The following is a 14,941-nucleotide window of genomic DNA, read 5'->3' on the forward strand; positions in this document are numbered from 1 at the left end:
GAATTCTTTCCTGTTTTTTATTGGTCAGTAAATGAAGCTGACACCTTTGGATCATGCTTAAAACAGTGTGAGGAGGCTCGGTGGATTATTGATTGGATAATTGATACCAACACCCCAAATCATAGGGGCTTGGTGCTCAAAGTTCACTTTTGGTGATAAAATATTCCCTTCACATTCATAATTGAATATCAAAATATCACACAAATAATACTTCCTTGAGATAAAAGACAGACAAACATTTTGAAAATAAATTGTAAAAATAAAAATAAAATAAAATTTAAATAAAAATGAGTTAGATATTGTCAACTGCAGCTTTCCAAATTAGCACAAGACACCATGTGCATTTTATTATATAAAAAAGCTTTAAAAGTTCAAAATTTTGTTTTGAATTCATTCTTTGAAAACAGTCAGATGAAATTTTCAAAGAGGATTTTAAAATTTCACTTGGTGTGTCACTTGATTTTTACCATAATAACAATTTCTTACTCGGGTGTCTTATTGCTACATGTGGACAATCAGCACAAACTTCTGTTGTTTTAACTTTCATTTTGGGGATCTCATTTCAAAAGTTGAAAAAAAAACAAGGGCCAAAGCTGAAGATTTCCAGACAATTTTGCAGCGCTTGTTAGTTGTTTCTTCCCCTTTCCTCTTGTATAGTCTTTCTGCAGCCAAGTCTACTTAGGTATTTTAGCTCTTCATGCTCTCTATCACAATACACTATGAACTCAAAATGCTAAATGTGTGCCTTTCTTTCTTCAAGTGAACTTTGTGCATCATGCCCTGCTTGTTATTCCTACAAATCAGTCATAATGAATTACAACATTCAGAGAAGCTTCTATTAATGGTAATTACTTGCTAAAGTTAAGTATAACAAAATGAAAAGATTGATGATTAGTTAAGAACTGCAGGTGACAAAATCTGTTGACAGACATGATACAAAGTGCCGGAACAGGAAAGAAGTCAAACAATTCAGATTGCATGCAATTAACTTTCTTTGCATCTGTCCAAAAAAAGGGAAAAAACATAACATGTGCAGTATTTTACTAATTTATTATTATTTAGCCCAAGAGTTAAAAAAATATATATGCTATGGGAAATTCACTTGGTGGCTTAAAAAAGTTTGCTTTCTTTATGACCATGACTTATGCCCAACTATTTTAGACATTTAGTTTATTCAGTTATTACAGATAATAACTTTCAATAATGCCAGCCAATATGTAAAATGGTTAAGATAATTTAAGACTGCATTCAGTAAATGAAGGTTAACAAAACTGAATACTCTACTGAAGTAAAACTGAGCTTTTCCAAACTGAATGTGAAAAATTTCAAATAAAAAAAGGAATTTGTTTAAAGGAACAAGACTTGGTGCCATCCATTCAGATAAATTCTGATCATGCAAGTACATGTGAACAAACAACAAGTGTGGAAACCCAAATGCAAACTGCATGCTTGCTGAAACATTCATGGCTTCACCTTTAATAGAAAGATCAAACTTAAAGCAAGCCCCACATACCTTGAAACTCTCCAGTTCCCGTTCTTTGCTGGCAGATTCCGCCTCCAGCTGAGCCTTCGCGTTCTCGGTCTCATTTAGCTGCTGCAGAATGCGGTTGATTTCATCCTTCAACTCCTTGTTGTTGGAGACTTCCATATCAAACTGAGACTGTAGGTCTTCGAGCTTTGGGTGAAAAAATCATAATTTCAAGTTTTTTGATATAAAGAATTTTCATAGACATAAGACCCACTGATCCTTCTAATGTATTGTATGGAAAAATGTAGTTTTTTTTAATTGTTAACCATATCTGAACAAAATTTATTCATTTCTGTTTTTTGTATTGTAGTTTTTGCTGAAATTCAGCGATAAATTATATAATAAATAGATAAATAAATAAATACAGAGTTGTATTCAAATCAGAAGGTTCATAATTGCGAGCATTTGAATATATAAATTGAATCAATTTGTTTAAAATCTTCAAGAAATAACTCTGCTAACAGTCAATGTTAGTTTATAACTTCAACAATGACCCAAGACCATCAGCCCCATGGCACTACCTTTGACTGCAGGGCTTCATTTTCCTTCTCATAAGCAATCACTGGTTGTTTCTCCAGCTCTATCTGCTCTTTAAGCAGAACCACTGCTGCCTCTAAACTCTGCTTGTCTGCCTCCAGACCTGGAATGGCAACATTCAAAAAGGCATATTATTTAGACTTATCTTTAACCTGTATGATGTGGTGAGTTTTTTTTCACTGCATTCAAGTTGTCATATTTTAAACTGTAATATAATACATCTTCCCACATTCCTATCTAGCAGTGATTGTTGAAGTATTGGAAAAAACAACAATCAGTAAATTCACCATTTTAGATATATATGCCACATCAAAATAATAACAGAATGACATAAATATTGAATAATTTTTTGCATAAAAGTTCCAATTACTTTCTCTCTGTTCTTCAAGTTCTGTCATCTTTAACTCAGAGGCAACTTTCTCATCTTGCAGAGTTTTCTGGACCTGTTCAGCATCATGCAACCTTTGTGTCAAATCAGTCAGCTTTTCAGTCATGGCAAGCTAAAAAGGGGAAAATACCAGCAAATTTACTCTCCTGTAGCAATATTCTACAAACTGTGATGTGATTGGAGTGCTTAAACCATCTAAATGTAAGAAATATTTAACATTTGCATATTCACAGCTGAGACACAATCTTTTTTTTTATATATATTTAATTCATTACATAATTTCTTATTAACTATTACTATTATGATATGAGATAAACAGTTTTAAGTAAAGGATCACAAAAAACTGGTGGTCAAATGGTGTGTAATGTTCCTCTACCAAATCTGGACTCACCATATCAGCCTGTGTATGTTCCTTCAGGGCTTCAAACTCATCCACCTTGGTCTCCAGACTGGATATCCTCTGTTTATCCTGCGCGCTCTCTTCCTCCATCAGCACCAGGGACGCCTTGGTCTCTGACAGTTCTGTCTGTAGCTTTTTCACTAGTTCTTCTCTAGCTTCATCAAAGGTCTTTTGATCCTGTAAAAATAAAATGTAAGTTATTTTGATTTTGTCCCCATCGGTAATTCAGTTCCATTTATCAGACTTTTTCTCCCTTGAAAAGAAACATAACTGAATATCTGTTCACATATCTTAAATTTTCTTAAAAATAAATGTGGGAAACTGAATCCTGATTATTCACCAACAAGCTCCAAGCTCTGTCATACCTGCTGTAGTTTCTCTGTCAGATCAGCTACCGTCTGCTGCAGGCTTGCTCTCTCCTCATCCACCAAGATAAGCTGATTCTCCACTTCCTGCTTGCCAGCTGTGGCAGACAACAGCTCTTGCTCCAGCTCTGCAGTCTTCTTCTGAAGTACTTCTGCAATGGAAAATGGTTATAAGAATACCAGCCAGCATTTTTATCCAAACTTTCAATAATAATTAAAAATCTGGTGTTATATAACAACAAGAATCTAGCACAAAACATAAAGACAGACTGACTTCAAAAATACAGTTTGGTGAAAATGGCATTATATATTCAAACAAAAAATCATTTTTCAAGGCAATATATGCATTATATGAATAATCAAAACTGCATGCATTATTTGCTTCTATTGTAATTCAAGCTATGTACCTCCAGCAACTCACAAAATGAAATCCACCTCTAACTATACATATAAGTAACGTCCACACCTCTTAAATAAAATATAGCGTGTACAGGTTGTGCAGCCACTAATTACTGTCAGTTAATGGAATGTGAATGTAATGCTGGCAGGTGTTTTATAATTATTTCAAATATATTAGAAATGAACACACTGTAATGACTCAATAAATATGAACATAATATTTTTTTCAAAAAAAAAGTTTTGTTTGCAATATTTGATAAATGTTCTTTAAAGGTTTTGACAAATTTGAGGGCTTCATTGTCTAAAGGAACATTTTCGAAAGTGTCTAAAATGACAATTCTTTAAAAGTAAAGGGTTAAAATAATTGAGGAGTTTGAAATTTTTCAATAACTACCGTACTAAATTACACGCTAGTAATTACACGCTAGTAAGAACCATACCAGCATCATGTTGAAAGTGCAACTTTTTCATTATCCAATCTCAAAGCTTGGTGATACAATATATATTCTATCTATATCATATTATCTACATCACTTAATGATACGTAGGACAATGTCTTCAAATCAATAAAGCAGAAGCAATAAACACTTGTGATCTTTGGGGAATTCAGCACTAACAGAAATTACAGAGATGAGAACCAGTGAAAATTGTAAAACATCTAAAGTGAGGTGCCACACTGCATTGTACCATATGTTCCTGTAAATGGTCTGCTTCTAATACTGCTATTAGTTGTGTGAGTTTCAAGAAGAAAAATGAGGACAACTGTATCATACAACTATTACAAAGAAAAGATTACATTAAATCTATTAACTCTTTGAGGGTAATAAAGACAGAAGAAAATACTCCCTGAGAGAAGATATGATGATTCTGACAGAGAAGCAGGAAAGCTACAGAAGCAGATAACCCAAGCAAAATTGCCACCACTTCTAGTTCAAAAGCATACATTCAGCTGAAAAAAGCGTAAAAGCTAGCTGTAAGCTCTGCTTGCATTGGTGATGGTCATAGCATGAACCATTTGCCTGGGGTAATATTCCTTCGTAACACCTGAAAAGTGAGACATCTTAACCCTGACACCTTTGAAGAGAAAAGGAAGACCTGGTTATACCTTAACACTGAGAAATTTAACCCAAGATACCTAGAAATAGACCTTCATAAAAAATATGCTTAGGCTTGAAGGAAAAATAGAAAACTTAGTAATCATTACATTCAGTCCTTTTATCTTTTAAACCCTCGTATCCCTAAGCCAGAAATACATGCATGTTTTATTCAAGTTTTATTCAAGTTGGCAGTATAAACATTGTATCCATCACTGTTCTTCAACTCCTTTAAGTATCTTAGATGATTTTTTATATAAAACTTATTATATAGCAGTGAGAAAATTCTAGCTTGTGCTCAATAACCTTATTTTATATAAATTTGACATGTTTACACGATTCCCCAAATTTTACTCCTCAAAACAAACCTTTAATATCTTTATAAATTTCAACGGACAGCAAATTGTTATTGTGAACGTATGTGTGTGCGTATGTGCATTTGTGTGCATGTGTTTGTGAGCACGTATGCCTGTTAGACACACATTTACTACTAGGTCAGATTCTCCAATTAGAAGTCAAGAAATGAGTTACTGATCTCTAATGTATGCACGTCACTGAAAAAATAGGGAACTTACTGGATCAGTCTACTTTGAGAGGCCTTAACATGCAATTCACTTGGCTTTTTACTCCACAACCTCACTTGCTGCTGTTTAGTTAGTTTAATTGCAGAACAAGGGGGCTTCATATAAGTGACTCTCTAAGGTAAAGTTCTCAATCTCAAAGTTTAGTTTAGTGTACTGGTCCATGTGGAAAAGACCAATGGGAAAATTCTAACAACTAATAAAAACTAGGAAATGAGCATCATCATAGAAAAATCTCTAAAAAAAAAACAACATGGTTTACTCATAAGGTATTTTTTACAAAAATTAACTTCAAAGGAAAAGAACAACAGTCATTCATAACCCCCCTCCCTTAAAGGATCTATTCAACTTATATAATGTAGCATGATAAATGAAGCAGGTTTTCCCAGGCGTATGGAGCCATGCTTTGACCTTCACCTTGCCTAGCTTTGCTTTCTTCGTAGTCAACCAGCCGCAGCTGTAGGTTACCTTTCTCCTCTTCTACTTCAGCAATCTGCTGCTGGAGCCTCTCCAGGTCCTCCGCCAAGTCGTTACGCTGGATAACAAATAACAAATAGAAATAGACTGTGAAACACAAAACCTTTAAACAACAGGAATCTGTCTTAGCAAAGACTGCTTAGAATTTTAGTAAAGTTTTACAAATTTTGACACTTCTTTTCAATTACAACTTAGCCGCAAAAGCAAACTGTGAACATCCTGACCATAATTTACACTCAGTGGTGACGAGAGCCCATGGCCAGTTAGACATGTCTACAACATTTGTTGTGGTCAACTGCTCCTAAGGAACTCTTTGACCAACATCATAAAGTAGCTATTATATTAGAAATGTACGATAACACAGTTCATAACACAGGCTTGAAATTTCTATAGATGGATACCTTTATTTATTACTAGGTATCTTGTTCTTCATAAATTCTCTTTTATTAAATAAATTTCAATATTTTACCATATTTCATGTCGCAAAAGAAAATGTTCAATGCTGTTTGGAAAACAAAACATTACCTGTTTCAGTTCTTCCACTTCTTCCTGAACCATTGCCAGTTGATTTCCCAGTTCTTGTAGCTCAGATTCCTTCTCTGCCAACTGACTTTTCAAAGTTTCCACCAGTTCCTCCTTCTCTGTCTGTCCTGAGCTGACGTCATTTTTAGTCCTTTCTAACTCACTCCGAAGCTTTTCTAACTGACTGTCTTTCTCAGCTAATTCTGTCTCGTGTTTCTCTTTAACTTCACTCAGATCTGCTTCCATGTTGGATTTTTCAGACTGCCACTTTGTTTCCATGGCAACAAAATTTTCCTGCATCAGTCTCATCTGCTCCGTGGTCATGTCCAGCTTCTCCTGGAGGGCCTTTACTTTAGAGTTGTGAGCCTTCTCTTTTTTGTCAACTTCTGCCATTTCCATCTGTGCAACTTCTAAGGCTTTAGACTTGGCTGTTAACATTTCATTAGTGTCATGCAGCTGCTGCTCCATCATTTTAAGGACCTGGTCCTGAACGTCCACCTCTCCCTTGGTGGTCAGTTTTATAATTTCTTCCTCATGTCTAGAAATCAAGGCTCTGATGTCTTCGTCACGAGCAGAAACCTCTGTCTCTTTTTCATTAACACTCTCTCGGAGCTGAGAAATTTCTTCCTCCCTCTCCTTCAAAGTGTCCTCGAAATGCTTCTGTGATTCTCGAAGTTGAAGTTCAAACTTTTCTTTTAAGGCAGCAATTTCCTTGTCTTTCTCCTCCAAGTGGTCCTCAAAATACTTCTGGGTTTCTCTGAGTTTGGCATCAAAACTTTCGACATCAGTTCCCTGGACCTGTTCCTTGAGAAAGCCTACCTGCTCTTCATAGGTCTCCACTTTTCTGGTCAGCTTGGAAACCAAGTTGTTCAGTTCTTGAATGTCTTTGTCTTTTATGGCAACGTTTTCTTGGATAAGCTGAAATCAGGGGAATCGAAACATCAGACTCGCCCATACTATTTTTCTACAGAATAAGACATATTCTACTATAGACTGTATTGCAAAGCAAACAAGGTCTTGTAACACTTCAATGTGTAGGCTAAATATGTCTGAATATAAACAATGGTTTTATGTGACATAAGAAAAAGAGCCAAAAAATGCATCTACTTTCAATTGTTCTCTCAGATCTATGTCACCTTCTGAACTCCAGGTCAATACACTTAACTTTACCATCAGTGACTGCATTCCCATAAAATTGGATCAATCCATCTAGTTTGACCTAACTCCCTGGGGGTTCACGCTAAATTGCTGTCAGCCGAACGCACATGGTAGTTAATTACCCCCTTACAGCTTTTAGTAGGCGGGACAGACACTTAAGCCAGCTAAGCTGACAGTTATCTTGTAAGACTCCCACAGGGATAGATCGATCTAAAATCTGTGGGAATGGGGTTAATGATTCTTTACTGTATTATTAATAACTTCTTTAACTATTCACTACAATAACGGTATTTAGCCCAGACATCAGGTACCTGGATAGCCTTGTCCCGTCCCCGGATGACCTCGTCTTTCTCTCGAACCGTCTCCTGGACGTCCATAACCATCTGATCCTGTTCCAACATCTTCTGGTTCAGTTCGAGGATCTTGCTGTCCTTGTACACCATCTGGGCCACCATCTCTTCGCGCTCTCTCTGCGATACGGAAGAAGAAATAACAGTTGAACATTAGCAGGAAAAAAATCCCCTTCTGGCTTGAAATACAGCAGTAACAGATAAAGCCAGTTTAAAAATTATCCCCAACAGTCTATATTTGCTATCTTAGTTTTAAAAATATGTCATTGAAAAAATTTTTTTGAGATTTTTAGCAAACGTCTTAACAACAAGGCAGCAAAGCTGTCAAATGTACAGACAAAAAACAGAAAAAAAAAGATGCAAAATAGGTCATTATGTCAATTTTGATGCAATAATAAATGCTTATAATAGCACAGTCAGTCAACACGATTTTTAATCATGCACAACAGGTAACATGGTCAATAACAGGAGCAGATTCAGAGATATTTTCTGACAGTATTCCAAAGTATCTTTGTTGATCCATCCTCCATTTTGATAGTCTTCCAACAGAAACCCGTTAATATAAACTGTAAAATCTGACTGTCTTCCAGGAGACCCAGAAGATGGTCTTAATCCACCCTTTCAATAAGATTACAATGTCAGGACCATGAGAGTTAAAATTCACATGATGAAAGTCCCTATATATGAAAAATGATGACAGTGCATAAAATAATATTACATCGTGTTTAAAGACATAAATACCAATACAGCTGCTTATGTGGAAATACTGAAAATGTGCACAGCCTCAGGTGGATGGGAGTTAAAAATCACATCTTAAAAATGCCAGTGTTGGAGAAAAAATTAAATAGAAACAACAAAAATATAATTCTAATGAAGCTGTTATTCACTGCTTCCTTATTATGGACACTATGTTATCTAGCAGAGAGCTTAACAGGGAAATATCAACAAGTGTGCTTTATGAAATTTCAATTAATGGCTACTTAATTAGGTAAATGAGTTTATAGCACTGAAATTAGCCTTGTGAATACCCAAGGGGAATTAACAGACTGACCACACAAATTTGTCTATCAAAGGTCTTCAGGCCCATAAGTCACACCTTAAGAAAAGCAGAAAACAATAATGCACAAAAACAGGAGACTGCCCAATTCTGATGCAATAATACATTATGTTTAACTGCACAGTCAACATCAAATTTTAATTATGCACAACAGATAACGCTGATGAAAGTAAAAGCATAAGGCTCCAGGCCCATCAGAGTTCAAGTTTTCAATTAGAAAGTGCCAGAATGAGAAAAATGAAAATTTCACAAAAAAATGCATAAATTTAATAAAAATGATGACCCAATTGACCTGGCTTTCTAATTTGAACTGCATGCCAATCCTAAAAATCGTACTTATAAGTTAAATATAATAATAAGTAACACAGTTTTCTTTTCATAATGTTTGCAGTAGCAGTGCAAAAAGATTATTGTCAATTTTGATGTAACATTACATAATAAATTATAGAATAATTATCACCAATTTTTGATTATTGACTATAAATAGCATGGACATGTAGAAAATTTGATTACCATTAGGCTTCATGTCCATGGGAGCTCTGAGTCCCACAATGAATATGCCAAAAAGATAATGAATATTTCACTAAGTGTATAACTTCCAGAAAAAGAAGCCAATTAGACTGCTTTTCCAACTCAGGCTGCATTTTAGTCCTGTGTTTCTTTTTTGAAAGTTTGACAGTAATAAGTAACACCGTTTTCCCATAATGGTCATCATGGCAGCAGCACCAAATATTGTGTTTTCTTCTATTTTGATGCAACATTACATAATGCTTAACAGCATAATGACCATCAATTTTAAATGATAAAATATACGTGTCATGGATTTTCAGAAAATGTGACTAGCAAGGGTCTTCAAGCCCGTGGAGGTTCTAAGTCGCACCTTGAAAATGTCAATAAGTGAAAAAGTTAAATTGCCAGAAAAATTTACCAAACAGACTGCATTGCCTACTGAGGCTGTATGTTAGACCCATGTTTCTTTCTTGTAAGTTTGAGAACAGCAAGTGACATGTTTTCCCTTAAATGGTCATCATAGGAGCAGTGCCCTAAATAGGGGTTTCTTCAAATTTTGATGCAACGTTACATAATGTTTAACAGCATAATAACCATCAAATGTTATTAATAAAATATTAGTAACATGGACATTCAGAAAACATGACAAGCAAAGGTCTTCAGGCCCATGGAACTTCAAAGTCACATCTTGAAAATGCCAAAATGTAAACAAGACAGCACTGTCCTGAAATGGGTTTATTTCCATTTTTAACACTTTTTTTAACATAAAACAAAATAAACAGTTTTCTACCATTTGTATATGATCAACTAAGAAAATTGATGAGATGGGAAAAGTATCAATAGAACAGTGTTAAATGTCTTATTTCCTCCATTCTGAGATTCTGAACATAGTGGATGATTGAATCTGACAAACTGCAATGATATGAGTTTATTTCCATTTTTGACACTTTATCACACAATACATGATAACAAGTTTACCATGTTTTTTTACATAATCAACTAACAATGTTGTAAAGATGCAGGAAATATCAAACAAACACTTTTACGCATCTAATTAGTTAAATAATGAGACTGTTAACATGCCTAATAATTGAATCTGAGGAAATGTGAAAAAACAGTATAACTTCTAAAATAATGGCCCGATTATGCTGATTTTCGAACTCAACCTGCATTTTAGTAAGATTGACCACTCCTGTGAATTAATATTATATATTATATTGTGTTATCAGTGTTGCATTTATATTGAAAAGTGAAAAAACAGCATAAATTCCCTAAAAATAGCCCAATCATGCTGATTTTCGAACTTGACCTGCGTATTAAGAATTTCCATCAGTTCTGTAAGTTTCAAGCCAAAAGGTAAAATGGTTTTCCACTTACTTATCGGTGCTGCATATATGCTGAAAAAGTGAAAAAACAGCATAAATTCCCTAAAAATGGCCCAATCATGCCGATTTTCGAACTTGACCTGCATATTATGAATATTCATCAGTTCTGTAAGTTTCAAGTCAAAAGGTACAATGGTTTTCCACTTATCGTGTTATCGGTGTGCATATATGTTGAAAAAAGTGAAAAAACAGCATAAATTCCCTAAGAGTGACCCGATCATGCTGATTTTCGAACTTGACCTGCGTATTATGAATATTCATCAGTTCTGCAAGTTTCAAATCAAAAGGCAAAATGGTTTTCTACTTATCGTGTTATCGGTAAAAGTGCACGGCGACGGCGACGACGGCGACGACGGCGACGACAGACGCAGATGATGGCTATATGTACAGACACATCTGTGTCTGTACATAAAAAGTGACTTGATTTATGGTGCAAAGGTTATATATTACAATTTATTACATCATAATAATCGCCAATGACTTTTGTACAAAACTATTCTGCTGAATATTATCCTCTTTTAAGTTAAACCCAGGCATCTGTGTGTGAACTTTAATTTAACTTCACTACCAACTGTGAATTCCTCACATACCAACAGTTCAACCTCTTATTTGAATAAATTAATAGAAAAAAGCAAGCAATGAAGTTTATTTTGAATGATTTATAGCATTCCCCAAACTGAATACTATCTACATCATATAACATTATATACTGTTCAGAAAGGAGTTGATATTATTTTACATAAAAATAATAAAACAATATGTATATTAAACATGAAAAGCAAAATAAAGAAAATATACAAAATAATCAGTGTAAGCTGACAACCTGCAACTCAGTACCTTTGCAATACTAAATAACACATTTCAGTCTCATATCTGTGAAAAAATCATGCAAAACAGACATAATACAAGCCTGAAATGCAGAAAATTACTTGAGAATCACATAAAAAGGTAGAAATCTGATTGGGTTTATTTTCCACGTCATTCTAGCACTTCCCAGGAAACCAATCAGTTTGAAGGAATACAGAATGGCCCCTTTCCTCTTTTTTCCTTGTATGACTTTAGTTAATAAATTTAGAAAAAAGTTTTTAGAAAAACAAGAAAAAGATTTTTTTAAAATACTGGTTTTCAACCTTGCTTTTTTAACTTTAAATGATTCCAGTAACTCTGGGGATAATAAATTTATAATAATAATAATAACAAGGAGGAGGAAGGTTTTCTACCTTTTGCTGAAACAGGTTTGAAATACAAGCTAAAAATCAAAAACAGGACTTCAAAAAAAAATCAACCAAATCTTAATTTGCACAAGAACTACAATCCAAGCACAAAGGTAATTCTGTCACATCTAAAGCAAAATGGCCAATAATTCATAGCATTAATAAGACATGTACACGGGTCCCTCTCCAGCCTTGGCGACAAGATGGTGACTAAAGATGACGGTGACTATACACAAAGACTAAGATCTGACATCACATACCATCATCAACCTACCTCAGAACACCCCGATGTCTGGATAAGATAAAAAGTCACATTTGGTTATATAACATCTCAATGGAGCCAATTCTTGTGAATAAATGATCAATTAATGTCTGAGGTCAACTTCCTATTTTTCCCAAGAGTACAAAGTAAGAAAATTGTCTACAACATTTACTTGGAGAAACAGTGGAGGACTGTTGGTGCAAAAGAACTTCAAGAACCAGATTCTGGTTGCAATTGTTGTTACTTTATGATCATGGTCCCATGTTATAAATATATTCAATTTGTTTGAAATAAAATAAACCACCAAAAATAAAACTGGATTTTTCAAATAACCAGATTGGCCAGCCTTATGAAAATATCACTTATTTGTTTTAGATCATTTTCCACAATTTACAGACTTCATTCAGAGACCATCAAATCTCTTAGTCCAACAAGTCCAAGTGGCCAGAGGTCTACAAAATGAAAGGGACAGACTCCTAAAAAGTCCCCTTTCCTCATCACCCACCTGTGTACTCTGCCCCCACCCCATCCCTCCCACCTGCACCCCCTGACCACCCACCTGTGCCCCCCCTCTCTCCCCCCCCCCCCCCCCCCCCCCCCCGGCCACCCACCTGAGCACTCTGGGCCGCCTCCTGGTCCTGTCTGGAACCCTCTCCTGATCCTGAGCCCAGCAGGGATGACATAATAATAGTCTTCAGCTGGAAAGATGGATAATAAAAAAATAATATATAAATATAATTACATGTATTTATATTATTACAGGTATCATACAGACTAAAATAATGTTTCAAGATGCATACAAAATATGTTTAACTTGTATGAGAAGTCAATGAGTCAAAGACTGAATGAAATATTAACAAGCACAAAAAATTAATATATCTGCCTGAAGACTTATAAATTCTATTGGTGCATTATCAATTTGCTGCAACTTATCCATATATACATATTCATCAAGTTTCAAAAATTCTGGATGGCTTAAAATTAAGTTAAGCCTAATGATACAAATTTACAAATCTACTCTCAATCTACACAAGATGAAATTTCAATGAACTTTAAAATATTTCAAACACAGGCAAGCATATTGCTTACCAGCCACAAAACTTGCTTTATTCTGATGCAAAATTGCATCAATAAAGTGCCTTTAAAAACCTAAAGAAAGATGAAGAAAGTCTTCAAGAAAGAAAACAATCTTTACCTCACTGTCCTGTTCCTGCCCGTCTGCTCCGAGACCGTGAAGTCTCTCCAGTTGAGAGGACAGCGTCTGCACCACCTCATCTCTCTGAGCGATCATCTTCTCCATGTTGGCTACCTCACGTAACTTCTCCTCCAGCAGTGCCTCCTTTTCTGTGATAGTTTTGTCTTTAGCGTCAAGTTTTTTCTTCAGCACCAGAACCTTAGCTCTGGCAGCTTGATCTCCTCCGCTGCTTTCTTCATCTGCCTGTACGTCAGAAACAACTTCAACATTTATGGTATTAAACGACTGGCAAGTCTGAATAATTCAATGTTGTTTAATCAATATCCTTGCATGTGCCCTACCTATTATGACAGTTTTGAGAAAAACCGCAGAACTTGGTTTAATGACAAGGCCAAGTTTTTGGTGCAGTAAACTTCAACAAACTGCCAGAAATGAATCATATGTAGATTTTGTTTCATTCAGCTATCTGCTAGTCACAACTGTCCGTCACCATGAATATTTCAGTAGTAAAAATACTATGTCAAAGCCAAAACTGCAGCAATTGTTTGATTAATTCATGATATTTGAAGACAGCATCTGGTGTTTAAGTATACAATACAGGTGAAAATAATACCATTTAAAGAATACAAGCACAACAATGACAGCAAATTATAAGGAGAAAATTGACTGAGTGACTATATTTCGTGCCTCCTTACATTGGTATGGTAATGACTCATGATTTTTTCAATAGAAAAAATGTGAATTTATGTACACCTTATCTTTTTAAAGTTATAAATTCTAAATATTAGCACATTCCTTTTGCAAAAATGAAATTACCTTATAATTACAATTGTATTCTATACAGTTATAGCACCACAAATGCTATACAGAAATATATTTTAAATGGTTCCAAAACTGTGTATTTTGAAGACAGATAATTTCCCTATTAAAAAAACAGAGACCCATTAGTGCTGCATTTATATCTTTTTTTTTTTTTTTTTTTTTTTTTTTTTTTTTTTTTTTTTCAAAAAAAAAAAAGTTCAAATAAAGATAAATTAAGAGCAAAAACAAGTCAAACAGTTGTCATCAAAAAACAGCATGATTCTTAGAGGAACTGGTCATCAAATTATGTAATTTTTCAAGAGTTTTGGTCTTGCTGTTTTTGGTTTTGCTGTTGCTATTACTCTACATAATGTTCTTACTTTTTTGGATCGTAAAATCCCTAACTATGCAAGGTTACTTTTTATTGACTATAGTTCTGCTTTTAACACGATATCGCCTTTTAAACTTCACGAAAAACTTATTAACTCTCTCCATTTTAGTAAATCACTAAGTAATTGGATTTTAAATTTCTTAATTAATCGTACACAACAGGTCAGAGTCGGCAATAACTTTTCCAAGATTATAGAGATAAATACTGGCACGCCTCAGGGCTGCGTCATTTCGCCTCTCTTATATTCTCTGTTTACATCCGACTGTGTGGCTTCGTATCCTGATTGCTTGATTGTTAAGTTTGCAGATGATACCACCTGCGCTGGCC

At 34.8% G+C, this 14,941-nt stretch overlaps 1 protein-coding gene across 6 annotated transcripts in view; it reads right to left on the minus strand.

Annotated features, from left to right (window-relative positions):
* LOC106181107 (uncharacterized) overlaps window positions 1-14,941 on the minus strand; it is a 51,976-nt gene that overhangs the window by 31,311 nt on the left and 5,724 nt on the right. For 4 of the 6 annotated variants that reach the window (XM_086995257.1, XM_086995263.1, XM_013565392.2 and 1 more), the window contains exons 5-15: window positions 13,423-13,665; window positions 12,839-12,925; window positions 12,240-12,257; window positions 7,761-7,919; window positions 6,295-7,209; window positions 5,710-5,827; window positions 3,219-3,370; window positions 2,845-3,030; window positions 2,436-2,565; window positions 2,050-2,168; window positions 1,514-1,675 (exon numbers count right to left, since the gene is read on the minus strand). In XM_086995257.1, the coding sequence (XP_086851383.1) occupies window positions 1,514-1,675; window positions 2,050-2,168; window positions 2,436-2,565; window positions 2,845-3,030; window positions 3,219-3,370; window positions 5,710-5,827; window positions 6,295-7,209; window positions 7,761-7,919; window positions 12,240-12,257; window positions 12,839-12,925; window positions 13,423-13,665 (2,289 nt within the window). The remainder of the gene's footprint in view (window positions 1-1,513; window positions 1,676-2,049; window positions 2,169-2,435; window positions 2,566-2,844; window positions 3,031-3,218; window positions 3,371-5,709; window positions 5,828-6,294; window positions 7,210-7,760; window positions 7,920-12,239; window positions 12,258-12,838; window positions 12,926-13,422; window positions 13,666-14,941) is intronic. The other 2 variants (XM_086995266.1, XM_086995248.1) reach the window with 2 other exon arrangements.

This window comes from Lingula anatina, chromosome 1 (genome assembly GCF_051362555.1).
Source record: "Lingula anatina isolate TDL-2025a chromosome 1, LinAna3.0, whole genome shotgun sequence".
NCBI lineage: Eukaryota > Metazoa > Brachiopoda > Lingulata > Lingulida > Lingulidae > Lingula > Lingula anatina.